This window comes from Pristis pectinata, chromosome 5 (assembly GCF_009764475.1).
Source record: "Pristis pectinata isolate sPriPec2 chromosome 5, sPriPec2.1.pri, whole genome shotgun sequence".
Taxonomy (NCBI): Eukaryota; Metazoa; Chordata; class Chondrichthyes; order Rhinopristiformes; family Pristidae; genus Pristis; species Pristis pectinata.
The window spans coordinates 47,211,387-47,225,628 of record NC_067409.1 but is presented as its reverse complement, the minus strand read 5'-3'; the positions used below and the strand labels follow the sequence as shown (position 1 = coordinate 47,225,628).

The following is a 14,242-nucleotide window of genomic DNA, read 5'->3' as shown; positions in this document are numbered from 1 at the left end:
ACGAATTGTTCCACATTCTAAGATTACACAACAATCATTTCCTGTGGTTTATTTAACTAAAATTAGAAAATGAAGTTTCATTATCTCACCATTGTGTTTCAGAATAACAGCCATGTAATCCGGTGAATAGGTGCTGATGTAGAGTAAGATGCTAGGAGTGTTGGTAGTGCTGAAACTGAAAACCAGATCCTCTTTGGTCAAGGTAAGGTTGGAGTTTGCTGGTTGTGGTGCACTCTTGAATTCCTTGGGTGAATCTGCAGGAGACTGGAAATTGTAGCGGATCCAGGTCCCAGCCTCAAAAAATCCACCGACATCTGCAAGATGATGTTAGCGCAAGTTGCATGAAAATAATGCATTCCAGGTGGAAATTTAGATCATGTACGTCTAACTAAATAAACAAATGCTGAATGCTTAACAGTGACACCACAAACCCTCTCATTAATGGTCTGCGTACGTCACAGTTCTGATACCAATGGGTAACTTCAGCAGTATCACTGTAAAATAGAACTGGGTAAACACAGATGTTGGGTTTATGCCTACTGCTGAATTCCTTAGGAATTGGAGCAACCAAACAAAACCAGCAGGAATTAAGTTCAAATCAGACAAAGAGATTAATCATGCTGCCTCTTTGGTCATTTGGATACAGATTGCGTAAGAATACCATAGAGGGAGGACAAATAGCCACTTGTTCACAGTTGCAAACAGACAGATTAGATGTACAAACTGTAGATCACCAAGAAGACTCTATATATTAATCAAACAGCTACAACAAAAACACTGAGCTATGTAGCCACGAGATAATCTGCTGGATTTGAGTGAGGATAAAGTGTAGAATCTCGATAGCCTGTCATTTTTGTTTCATCTCTAAATAAAAGGCACCACCACCAGAGGAGATTTCTTTTTATTTGCTCTTGGGTATCAAGGATCACCTAGATGCAGCATGCAGAGAAAATTGAGCAGAAAGAATTGTACATAGATAATAGAAGCTGTTTGATTTCGCTCCATGCATTACACCTTACAATTCTTTGCACCCCAGGCAATGTCAGGAAAATTAGCCCCTGTAGTGATCACAACAGAGCATATATCTGTCATAATTGTTCAGTTGGAGTTCATTCGAATTGTTCACACAAAAGGTTCGATTTCACAAACTTGCTGTTTAAAAACAAAAGCTGAGCTGCTGTGCTGGATTTTATGCACAAATTCAAACATTTTTCTTTACAATTACAATTTTCCTGTAACGCTTGTAAAGATTATGATGATGACTATATAAACTCCCCTACTCCATTCATAAATTTTGATCTGATCACCACAGCAACACATTTATTGCTTTTTGATTTTTACAATGTCATGTATCCAATTATTGCACATTCAGTTTCCTCCTATTTTTTATTGCTTTCTTCTCAAGTTGAGAACATTGTGGCCAATTATTTTTATTTCTGATCTGACTGAGATCCACGAACTAAGCATTCTCTTCAGTACTTTATTGTTTCCCTGTGATTTATACCTTTAGCAATCATGAAGTATTCCACATGCACTCTTTTCTCTCTTAACAGTTATATTTATGTCTGTATTGTAAAATTATTAAAGAATATGCCACTAATTAATTATGCAAAGAGATCACAGATCATTCCATCCAAGGTAGAAGAAGGGAAATTTAAGTATTTTGGGATTGTTCTAATTCATCACTGTTTTCATTGATTTTAACATATCATAACAATAATCTTTTTTGCTTTCCTTATGTCTAGTTTTTATCACTATGGGTATTGGTATGCAAAATCAAAATTAAGACGAGACCTCATTATAACTAAACTTAATATTCATTATCTGGAAACAATACAGTTTCACCTTTTGTGACAACTGCTAATTAAGTCAAAATGGTTGGTTAGACATTGCAAAGGATTTCACCAATTTCTCAAAAATTATTCTGGGAATACATTTCGATTTTCTTATATCTAAAAGAACTGTTGATAAACAAGATTAGAAAATAGTTTTGGCTGAGGGAAGACAAAGACTGGTAGAATACAGCTGAAAATATCTTATTGTCGTAATGGATCATTTTGTGTAACTGAGAAAATGGTAATAATAACTGCATCAGTGCATGTTTCCAAGTAAGTAGTGCCACAATATTTACAACTTTGATGATTTCCTTGGAAATTCTCTCATTTTTGATTTCAAAGAACTTAAGGAATAGAAGGAGTAAGTTAGTCATTGCTCCTGTTTGAACACAAGTCATTGGTTGCTATCTAGATTTCACTATGTAGATTTCCAGATGTACCTCATCCAAATGAATATTCTTCATGTGTGAATCTTTTCAGTAACTGCAGGCAAACAAGCTATGGAGAGGGTGCAGAAGAGTTTCACCAGGATGTTGCCTGTATGAGAAAGTATTAGCTATAAGGAGAGGATGGACAAACTTGGATTGTTTTCTCTTGAGTGTAGGAGGATGAAGGGTGACCTGTTAGAAGTATATAAAATTATAAGAGGCATAAATAGAGTAGATAATCAGAGTCTTTTTATCAGGATGGAAATGTCAAATGCAAGAGGGCATAGCTTTGAGGTGAGAAGGGGAAAGTTTAAAGGAGATTTATGTGGCAAGTTTTTTTTACACACAGAGTGGTACATGCCTGGAATGCGCTGCCAGGGGAAGTGACAGAAGCAGATATGATAACAACATTGAAGAGGCATTCAGACAGACACACAAACAGGCAGGGAATGGAGGGATATAGACCACATGTAGGCAGATATGCAGTTTAAACTGGCATCATTGTCAGCACAGATGTGGTGGGCCATAGGGCATGTTCTATGTTCTTTGTTCTACCTAAGCAGAGTTTTGGCTCACTCTGCATCTTTACATCCATGCACTTCCTGCAGGAGTCTGTCACTTGATTATGACCAGGGGCAGGTGTTCTGTTTGTTTATTTTTAACATAAGATCACCGAAGCTGATTGTAACATCATTGTCACTCCCTAATTTAGCAGGTATCGGACAGAATCCAGGATCTTTCTGAAATAAAAATTGAAATTGCTGAAAATACTCTGCAGTTCAGGCAGCATGTATGGAGACTGAACAGTTAACATTTCAGCTGATGACCTTTTATCAAACTGGAACCTTTCTGGTCTAGCACCTTACTAAACAACCCTCATGAGTTTCTTGGGGATTAACATGAAGTGCTTAATGGCTAATTCACTGTTTTAGCTAATCCCATATTCAGTTAATAATATAGCAACCGTTTGCCAAATTATTCTATAGTTAAAGTGTCTCATGTAGGCTCCATGTTGTTGGCAGAGCTGTTCCATAATTGGTGGCATTCTCAGGTTGTTTCCCATGCTCTATAAGCCTTTATCATGCTCAGCATGAAGCCAAACCAAGTCACTCTATATTCATAGTTTGAATCACTATCGAGTGTTCTGTAAAGTGTGGCTGGAGCGCCATCCTGCTGAAGGATTTTGGAACATTCACCTTTGAAAGTTAAAATTGTACTTGTCAGAACTTTAAACCACAGATGTCAGTTGTATTTCCTTCCATGAGAAGGAGGCCATTTGGCCCACCAAGTCTATGGCAGTTCTCAGAGCAGTCCTATCAACGCCATTCTAACAATTAATTCCCTGTGACCTATTTTCTCTTTCATGCCCATTAACTCTCCCTGATTCTCCTGCCCTCCAACTATACTTGGGGTAAGAGATAGTAGCCAATTAACTAACCAACCAGAGACACAAGAGACTGCAGATGCTGGAACCTGTAACAACAAAGAATCTGTTGGAATCATTTTGGGTTCCTGTCTCACCACTCCCCCTCTCCTCTTTACACTGGGTATTTCCCCTCTCCACTCTCAGTCTGATGCAAAAAATTTCTGATCTGAAACGCTGATAACTCCTTTCGTCCCACAGATGCTGCTCAACCCGCTGAATTCCTTCAGCCGATTGCATGTAACTTACCAACCAGCTCATCTTTGGGATGTGGGAAGCATCCAGGGGAAACATAAAAACTTCAGGTAGACAGCACCAAAGGTCTGGATCAAACCAAGGTTGTTAGAGCTTTGAGCTAGCAGCACTACCTGCTTCACCACTCTGCTGATCCACCAGTTGAGTAAAAGTGCATAACTTGCTGCAACCGACTTGCTTATTGCAACTGTTCTGTTCTATTCAGGATATCTGTAGTGAGGGCATATCTTTAACCTCTCCCTGCTTCAATCTGAGGTTCCCACCTGCTTTAAAAAGACCACTATCATCCCAGTACCTCAGAAAAACAAGGTAGTGTGCCTTAATGACTACCATCCAGTGACTCTGACATCCACTATTATGAAGTGCTTTGAGAGGCTGGTCATGGCACACCTTAATTCCAGCCTCGCAGCAAGCTCAACCCACTGCAGTTCCCCATCACCAAAACAGGTCCACGGCGGATTCCATCTCCCTGGCCCTACAATCATCTCTGGAGCATGTGGACAGTAAAGACACCTACGTTAGACTATTGCTTATTGACTATGGCTCTGCCTTCAATACTATAATTCCAAGCAAACTCATCACCAAATTCTGGGACCTGGGACTTAACACCTTCCTTTGCAACTGGATCCTTGACTTCCTGACCAACAGACCACAATCAGTGAGGATTGGCAGCAACACCTCCAGCATGATTATTCTCAACATTGGTGCCCCACAAAGCTGGGTCCTCAGCCCCCTGCTTTACTCCCTATACACTCATGACTGCGTGGCCAGATTCTGCTCTAACTCCATCGACAAGTTTGCAGATAATACCACCGTAGTGGGCTGAATCTCAAATAACGATGAGTTGGCATACGGGAAGGAGATAGAGAGCTTAGTGACATGGTGTCATGACAACAACCTTTCCCTCAATGTCAGCAAAACAAAAGAGCTGGTCATTGACATTAGGAAGAGGGGTGGTGCACATGCTCCTGTCTACATCAATGGTGCTGAGGTTGAGAGGGTTGAGAGCTTTAAATTCTAAGGAGTGAACGTCACCAATAGCCTGTCCTGGTTCAGCCATATAGATGCCACGGCCAAGAAAGTTCACCAGCACCTCTACTTCCTCAGGAGGCTAAAGAAATTTGGCATGTCCCCTTTGACACTCGCCAACTTTTATCGATGCACCATAGAAAGCATCCTATCTGGATGCATCATGGCTTGGTATGGCAACTGCTCTGCCTGGGACCACAAGAAACTGCAGATAGTTGTGGACACAGCTCAGCACATCACAGAAAACAGCCTCCCCTTCATGGACTCTGTCTATACCTCTCACTGCCTTGGTGAAGCAGCCAGCATAATCAAAGACCCCACCCACCCCAGACATTCTCTCTTTTCCCCTCTCCCATCAGGCAGAAGATACAAAAGCCTGAAAGCACGTACCACCAGGCTCAAGGACAGCTTCTATCCTTCTGTTATAAGACTATTGAACAGTTCTCTAGTACGATAAGATGGACTCTTGATCTCACAATCTACCCCGTTATGACCTTGCACCTTATTGTCAACCTGCACTGCACTTCCTCTGTAGCTGTTACACTTTATTCTGCATTCTGTTACTATTTTACCTTGCACTACCTCAATGCACTGTGTCATGAATTAATCTGTATGAATGGCATGCAAGACAAGTTTTTCACTGTACCTTGGTACATGTGACAATAATAAACCAATTCCAATTATCTCTGAATATTCATGAAGAAAATACTTTGATAAGTCTTTATGAAACTTTTTGACTGTTTAATGTCAAATGTAACTGTAAAAATGTATACATTTGTTATTTAATATTTGACTTAGTCGAACAGTGAAGTGAGATGGCTGTATAGATAATGAATGCCTGTTATTTTCACCATTGGATCTGGTTATTAGTTCAACAATAATGAATGGGACTGAACATTGAAATGAATTATAAAGTTGAGGTGAGACAATTTTCTTTGTTCTTGCCACACAGAGCTGGTATTAACCTGCCAAGACAGTACTCCAACTGTGGTCATGACTCCAGGGGTTCAAGGAGCCATATTTAGTTATCATCTTGGGATAAGAGCTCATTTTATTACTGTAATCAGAAATTATCTTGATGAAAGTATTAAAAGTAGAATATCTAACAAAAGTTATTGGGAGAAAAGGAATATTGTGAATATTAACTCACTTAAACAATTCAGAAGGGAATTGGATTAATTCTATTGCAGCAGGGAGTTGGTTGGAGCAAAAGAAATAGAATGGAGAATTATTATCCTGAAGAATTATGAATGAAACTTCAAACAAGATCAACTGCCCAGCTATTCCTAATAATGCCTTCAGAGTTTTATGGATTGTAAAGCTGGAAGTACTTCTGTGAGGAATGGAAATCTCAGTATGGGCCATAAGTAACCTGGTGTTGCTCTTTTATTAACTGAACCCTGTCTTTTGCTGTCTGCTAGTAGTGCTTGGCAATTAATAACTCGTATAGATCACTAGCCAATCATTATCTTGTCTCATAATCTTCTACCGATAACAACACAGAAGGCCATTCAGACCATTGGCTCCATGCTGGTTTCCAGGGGAGCAATCTCTTTCGTCTCATTCCCACTCTCCATATTTCCCTATCTCCCCGCAACTTACTCTTTCTCATATGTATCCATTCACTCTCCTTTGATTTTCTTTGCCATTAAGCTGCATTAGGACTAATTTACAATGGCCAATTTACTAGCATTTCTTGGGATATGGGAGGAACCTGAGCCCCTGAAGGAAACCCACACATCGCAGAATAAATGTGCAAACTATGCACAATACAGCACCTGAAGTTAGGATCAGACCCAGACCCATGGAGTTGTGAGGCACTCACTGCTGCACCCCTGTGCTGCCTTCAGTTGGACAATCTTTTCCAAAAACTGAAATCCCAGCTTCAGTAATGTAGTAATGAATATAATTTATATGGCGGTATATATAATTGAATGTAGATTGTTGATACTCATTGTCATTCAAGTCATAAGAGATCACAGTGCTTTTGGGGTTTAACTTGTGTCAATGTTTCGATATTTGGCAGATGCCATTTTGGTTGATATCTGTAAACCAATTTCCTGAGAAATGAAACCCAGTCTCCACCTTTTTGTTAAAACTATAAGAAGTAAAGCCAGGTAATTGACAGGAGTCACAAGAAATTCTGCAGATGCTGGAATCTGGAGCAATACACAAAAAGTGTTGGAGGAACTCAGCATGTCAGGCAGCATCCACGGAGGGAAATAAACAATCGACGTTTCGAGTCCTGATGAAGGGTCTCGGCCTGAAACGTCGACTGTTTATTTCCCTCCATGGATGCTACCTGACCTGCTGAGTTCCTCCAGCATTTTTTATGTATTGAATTGACATACAGCACAGAATAGTGCCTTCCACCCAACTTTTCCATGCCAACCATGATGCCAGTTTCATTTTCCGGCTTTGGGCCCCTATCCCTCTACTTGTTTCCTGTCCGAATACCTGTCCAAATACTCTTAAGTGCCATAATTGCATCTGTCTCTGCCACTCTCTCTGCGTGAAAAACCTGCTTCTCAGATCTTCTTTAAATTTCTCTCCTCTCACAAACCTGTTTTAGACTCCCCATCTCCCCAAAGAAGAAAAGAGTCTGACTATCAATGCCTCTCATAATTTTATAAATCTCCATAGATCACACTTTAGCCTCTTTGTTCTAGGGAGAATAAACCCAAACTGTCCAATAATACCTTATAAGTAAAGCCCTCCATTCCACGTAACATCCTGGTGAATCTCTTCTGTACTCTGTCTAATGCTACCACATCCTTCCTGTAGTATGCAATATGACATCCCAGCTCTTATACTCAGTGCCTCGGCTAATGAAGGCAAGTATGCCGAATGCTTTCTTCACAAGCCTAGCCATCTGTGACATCATTTTCAGGGAGCTATGAACTTGCACCACAAGGTCCTTCAGCACACCATCACTCCTGAGGTCCCTGCCATTTACTGTACATGTCCTGTTAGCAATAGCGGTTAGCATAATGCTATTACAGCGTCAGCGACCCAGGTTCAATTCCTGTCGCTGTCTGTAAGGAGTTTGTATGCTCTCCCCATGACTGTGTGGGTTTCCTCCAGGTGCTCCAGTTTCCTCCCACATTCCAAAGACGTACGGGTCAGGAGTTGTGGGCATGCTGTGATGGCGCTGGAAGTGTGGTGACACTTGCGGGCTGCCCCCAGAACACTCTATGCAAAAAGATGCATTTAACTGTGTGATTCAATGTACATGTGACTAATAAAGAAATCTTATCTTATAAATGCATTACCTCACACTTGTCTGGATTAAATTCCATCCACCACCACCCCGCCAAACTTTTCTGTTGATCCATATCCCTCTGTATTGTTTACAATCTTCTTTGCTATCTACTATTCCACCAATTTTTGTGTCATCAGCCCTGCTTCCTATCACCAAGGCAATTTTGGAACCAATTTGCCAAAACACCTTGGATCCCATGTGCCCTTTTCTTAAAATTTTATTTACAGCATGGTAACAGGCCCTTCCGGCCCAACGAGTCTGCGCCGCCCATTTTAAACCCCAAATTAACCTACCCGTATGTCTTTAGAATGTGGGAGGAAACCGGAGCACCCGGAGGAAACCCACGCAGACACGGGAGAATGCACAAACTCCTTACAGACAGCGACGGGAATTGAACCCCGATCGCTGGTGCTGTAATACCATTGCGCTAACTGCTACGCTACCGTGCCGCCTTTTGGATCAGCCTACTATGTGGGACTTGTTAAAGTCCACGTAAATCACATCTACCATGTGCCTTCATCAATTTTCCTATAAAATCAATAGCGCCTTAATGGACTGAAAAGGGCAAAGCCTGTATTGTTCAGCCTATTGTCTGTATTTGCTGGTGCTCTGAGTGAAGTATGCACAAGTAAGTGCCACCTTTCTGTGGTCAGGAGGAGTATGAACGGCAGGATGAGCTTTTGACCCCACAACATCTCCATCATTAAGATTACATTGTTTCAGCTGTGTACTTTCCTCTGTTCTTCTCTTTGCTGCAGCTGATCTACTGTCAAAGACCTTATCTGTGGCTTTACCACCTCTCCTGGCTAGTCATAGAGTCACAAAGCCATACAGCACAGAAACACACCCTTCAGCCCACCAAGTCCTTGATGACCATCAAACACCCATTTACACTAATCCCATTTTCTTTTCCCCACATTCCCAGATTCTACTATTCACCGACACACGAGGGGCAATTAAATCTGGACAATTAACCTATTGACCTGTTTGATTTTGGGATGTGGGAGGAAACCAGAAGACCTGGGAAAGGCAATGTGGTCACATGGGAAAAATGCAAACTCCATACAGACAACATTGGAAGCCAGGATTGAACCTGAATCTCTGGAGCTGTGAGGCAGCACTTTTACCAGCTGCACCACTGTACTGCCCATCTATCACCCTTCGAAAATTAAGTTGTTCACCATTCTTTTGCCCATATCACACCAAGTCAAATTCCTCTATGTTTCCAGTGGTGACCATTGCTCCTATTTTAAAATATCATCCTCAGAGTTAGTTCCCTCCATGGCCTCACCCTACATTCCTTTAAAAGTTTTTCATTCCTCCGACTCTGAATTCAAATGCATTCTCTACTTTCACCCTAGTAGTGAAGGCCTTGCCTTCAGCTGTACAGGTCTCAGGTTCTGGAAATACCTTTTCAAACTTCTCCATGTCTCCACCTTCCTTTTGTCCTTTTAAAGGCTTCTTTAAACCTACCTATTTGATCATATTTTTAATCACTTATCCTGAAATCATCTTCTTTTGCTTTCTGTCAATTTTTGTTTGATTATACTTCATTGAAGCACCTTGGGTCATCTCATTAGGCTAAAGGCACAATAAGTTTTTGCAATTGATCATTCTTTTTGAATGTATGAACAATTAGTTCTCAATAGAGAATAAGAGAGAAAGTCTCAGTGCACATGAGTTTTAGGAGGCTAAAACTTCTAGAACAGCTGGCAACAAGCTTGAACGACCATCTCTTCACCTTCATAGATGCTGCCCGACCTGCTGAGTTCTTCCAGCAGTTTTTTTCTTGCTCCAGTTTCCAGCATCTAAAGTCTCTTGTGTCTCCTGTCACTATCTCCATCCATATGTGCAGATGACCATTTTCTTACTTTCATGTTAGGTGTGTAAAGCTATCTGAATAATAAGTGATTACTTAAAGGGATTTTTTTCAGTATGATAAACTGGATAGTTGCTGATGAGAAAGGGCAATTTGATTCATCCATCCAGATTTAACCTGTGGGCTTTGTCTGCAGCATCCAATTGGTTCTTAAACAATTCTAGGGTTTTGCTTCCAAAATTCTGTCCAGGAGTTCTTCCTAGGTACTGATTTCTCAGGTGAAGAAATATTTCTTGTTTTAAATTTACCTCATATCAGGTTAAATCTGTAAAACCCGTCCATGTTTCTTACCCACATATGAGCATTCATCAACATCTTTCAAAGCATTTTTAACTTAATTCTTATTAACACCATTCATAGGGTATCCGAGATTTCTTGCTATGAGAATTAATATATACAAGTCTTAAATTTCATGTATAATTTTTTTACTCAGATTTATTAAACTAGAATATAATATGAAAATACTGGGAATGAAGTTTTGATGAAAGGTCATTGACCTGAAATAGTAACTTTGTTTTTCCCTTTGTCGAAGTTGCTTGACCTGTTGGGTATTTCTCGCATTTTCTGTTGCTATTGCATTAAACCAGAGTTGCATAAATAATAATAGTTAACTAAATATCATAACATCAGAAAGCAAGATGACTGAATTGGGCTGACTCCGACTATTTTTGAACAGAAGAACATAAGAAATTGAACAGGAGTAGGCCATTTGGCCTCTTATACATATTGCTCCATTTAATAAGATCCTCAGTCATAGTGAAATTTAAGATGTCAAATTTTACCTATTATATATTTGCAGCACATTCTTTTTTGGTTAATTTTCATCTCCTGATCCATCTAGCATCCTAATAACACATTTTCATTAACAACAATTGTCAATATAAACAATAAATTAAATGATTTAAAAATCCAACAATGCACGGTTAAATTTTGGTAACGGTGCATGATAATGTTCAAGGACAGAAAAGCAAGTTAAAAAAATCTTCTGTTGCAAAAATACTGTACTTCATTTTCAGAGGCATGGATTCTCAAATATCCAATTTATCCAACAAACCCCATGACAGCTTTATGAATCAGTGCTGAAAAATTATAGCTTTAATTTCTGCAGTACCCAAGCTATTTTAACTTCATTATTATGCACCCTGCTGCGTAATCTTTGTTCCTTAATGTCTTTATATTTACAATCAATATTCCTCTACTGGTAAAGTTACATTTTACTTGCAGGTCACTTGAGAAATATGGCTATAAATGTTGAAACATGATATTTTGGATTAAACTAATCAGACAAGCACCAAACTATGATAAAAGCTGATCATAGCTCTAAAAAATGTATTTAAGCATTCTGTAATTATTTATTAAGGATAAACGTCTCCCTAGACCTCAGGCACTATCATTGCAGCAGATAATGAAAAAAGAGAAATTAAATGAAACATTAATAGTGTTCTTTGAACCTTGATAATAAAGCCATAATTATGCATAATATGTTAATATATGTAGCTTATATTTGAAGTAGAGTATTCATGAATTCACAAGCCTGAAAATATGCAATTATTATTATTTATTGACAGCAGGCAGTAAATGAAGAATGCAGTCCAAATAAAACTTTGCAACAGTGTGCTAGCAGAAGAAAATTATCCAAATTGAGATTGTGAATAGAAAAGGAACATTAATTATACACTGCAATGACTTGAATATTTCTCCACACTGTTTTTCATGTATTATCATATAAGCAAGCATAACCATATTTTCACAAAAAGGCAAAGCACCTTGTGAGTTTGAAGAACTTAGTTTCAATAACATAGAAGGAAATGGCAAATCCTGAGACCTCATGCTCTGTTACACAATATCTCCATACAACAACATAATTTGACCCTTCTATATACAGTATTGGTAAGAGAATTCAAGGCAATTAAAATGTTCAGACAGGACTTGAGCAAAACTGCTTAAGATAACTGCGATACTTAGAACGAAATATTCATTTATTCTGTGAGTCCAATGTTATGGTTATACTGGTGTACTTCAAGCAGGGCTTGAAAGGAGAGAGGCAGTGATTTTTAGGGAAGAATTTATGACCCAGGCAACTGAACGGACAGCTGATAATATTGGAGTGAAAGTTGTTTGGGTGGGGGTTGGGGGAAGGAATATGCATAGAATCATGAAATTAATGTGATACATGAAGGAGGCTATTTGGTCCACTTAGTTTAGGCCAGCACCTAACATAGCAATCCCATCAGTCCTATTTCCTTGGTCTTTCCTATAGCCCAATTCCGTTTAGAAGACACTGATTAATTCTGCTTCCACCACCTTTAAAGGCAGGACATTCTGGATCATAGATACTCCTTGTGTAAAATTTTTTTTCCTCACACCTCCCTGTATCCATTCTTCAGCATTTTGAATCTATGCCTCCTCATCCTTGAACCATCTGTGAATGGGAACAGCTTCCTTCAAATTACCCTATCTAAATTAGTTGATCTTGTACAGCTCTAACAGTGGTGCTGCAGGTTGTGTAGCTGTCTCACAGCTCCAGGAACTTGGGTTCGACTCTGGTGATATCACTATGGAGTTTGCATGTTCTCTCTGTGACTACTTGGTTTTCCTTGGGGCTCCAGTTTCCTTCCACATTCCAAAGGATGTTAGGCTAAATGTCAAGTGTAAATTGCCCCTGGTACAGGTGGGTGCCAGGAGAATCAGAGGGGTATTGATGGGCATGTGTGAGAGAATGGACTATACAGGGAAATAAATGGGGAATAGGATTGATGGGATTGCTCTGAGACCTGGCATAGACCAGATGGGCTGAATGGCCTCCTTCTAGGAAACATGAGAACAATGAGATCTCTTCTCAATATTCTTTGCTGCATGGAAAAAAAACCTAGTTTCTTCAATCTAACCTTTCAAGATAAATAGTGTGAAATAAAGAGAGTGAATTGGAGGAACGCAACATTTCGAGGGTGTAAGATTGGAGAATGTTGCAGATATGAAGGGACTCAAGAGCACTTTTAAATGAAGCAGAACCTTAAGGGGAAATGAAGAGTGACTATCTTCCGTTCACAGAATTTTCTTTTTGTCAAGTGTGGCACTTGAAAATTAAATCCAACTTTCCGTTCCTTGCTTTGCCTAAACAACATATTGCTTGTTAATGTTCAAGGCAGAGATAATGAAGCAATGAATCATTTTTATTGCACCATATTAAACATTATTTAAGTGAGGTTTTATCTCATTATTCTGTGATTTTAATCTCTGTGTCTTTGGCTAGACTATTAAAATGGTAGTTACAGATTTAGAAGAAGTCAAAAGGATAATGACTGCTTATTACATGTTGAAGTACAATGTATGGATTCAACAGTTACAGGCAAAGAAACATTTCTTTCTCCACCTAAGGGAATAACCATCCAGGTATGTTCCAAATGAATGTGTCAACGTGGATTTTACCGTATGACTCCCTGAAGTGTATTTACAGTGAACAGATTTAATTAAAATATGTTTGCATTATGATCATACATCTGGTGTGATTGTTAAAAAAAGTCCTTTAAGAATACACTGAAATTATCTGAAAACTTCTCTACGTTAATTACCATATTTAAGGAACGATAAGGAAAGATAATGTGGTTGCACAAAAATACAGGTGTTTATGATAACTGATATACAATGACAAAAATATAGAAGGAGATGGCAAAATGTGTCACTTTTAAAAGTTTTATTATAACTCGATACTAAATTTCTTGAGTAAGTTATTAAAAATAATTCATATATTTAGAATTTGAGGCCCATAAATGCTTTAGCCCATGGACAAATAGAGTGCTCATTGCTTAAGAAGCTAAAGTTGAAGAACCATGGAATTTTTGGAGGCTTAGTTACAGAGGTCTCCTGAGCAGTTGAACCATAAGTTAACAATATTTGCATGATGGAAATTGGAGTAATTTATTGATTCTGCTTCAAATGTGGATTGTCAGAATGCATCAGCAGAAAAGTCCATATTCCAGCAGATACATGAAAACAAAAACTTCTCTTATTATATCTGTGGATATTTTAAATATATGCTGTCTGAACATCTTGTTGCTCATCAGTGGCAGTGATATATTACTATATACTTCATCATAACTTTGGAAACTTGCATCTGCCTACCACTGAAAT

General features: G+C 39.0%; 1 protein-coding gene across 1 annotated transcript in view; it reads right to left on the bottom strand.

The window, feature by feature from the left end:
- Positions 1-14,242, bottom strand: part of cntnap2a (contactin associated protein 2a) — a 1,327,865-nt gene that overhangs the window by 124,134 nt on the left and 1,189,489 nt on the right. The window contains 1 exon segment of the mRNA XM_052015905.1: positions 90-314. Coding sequence (XP_051871865.1) covers positions 90-314 — 225 coding nt within the window.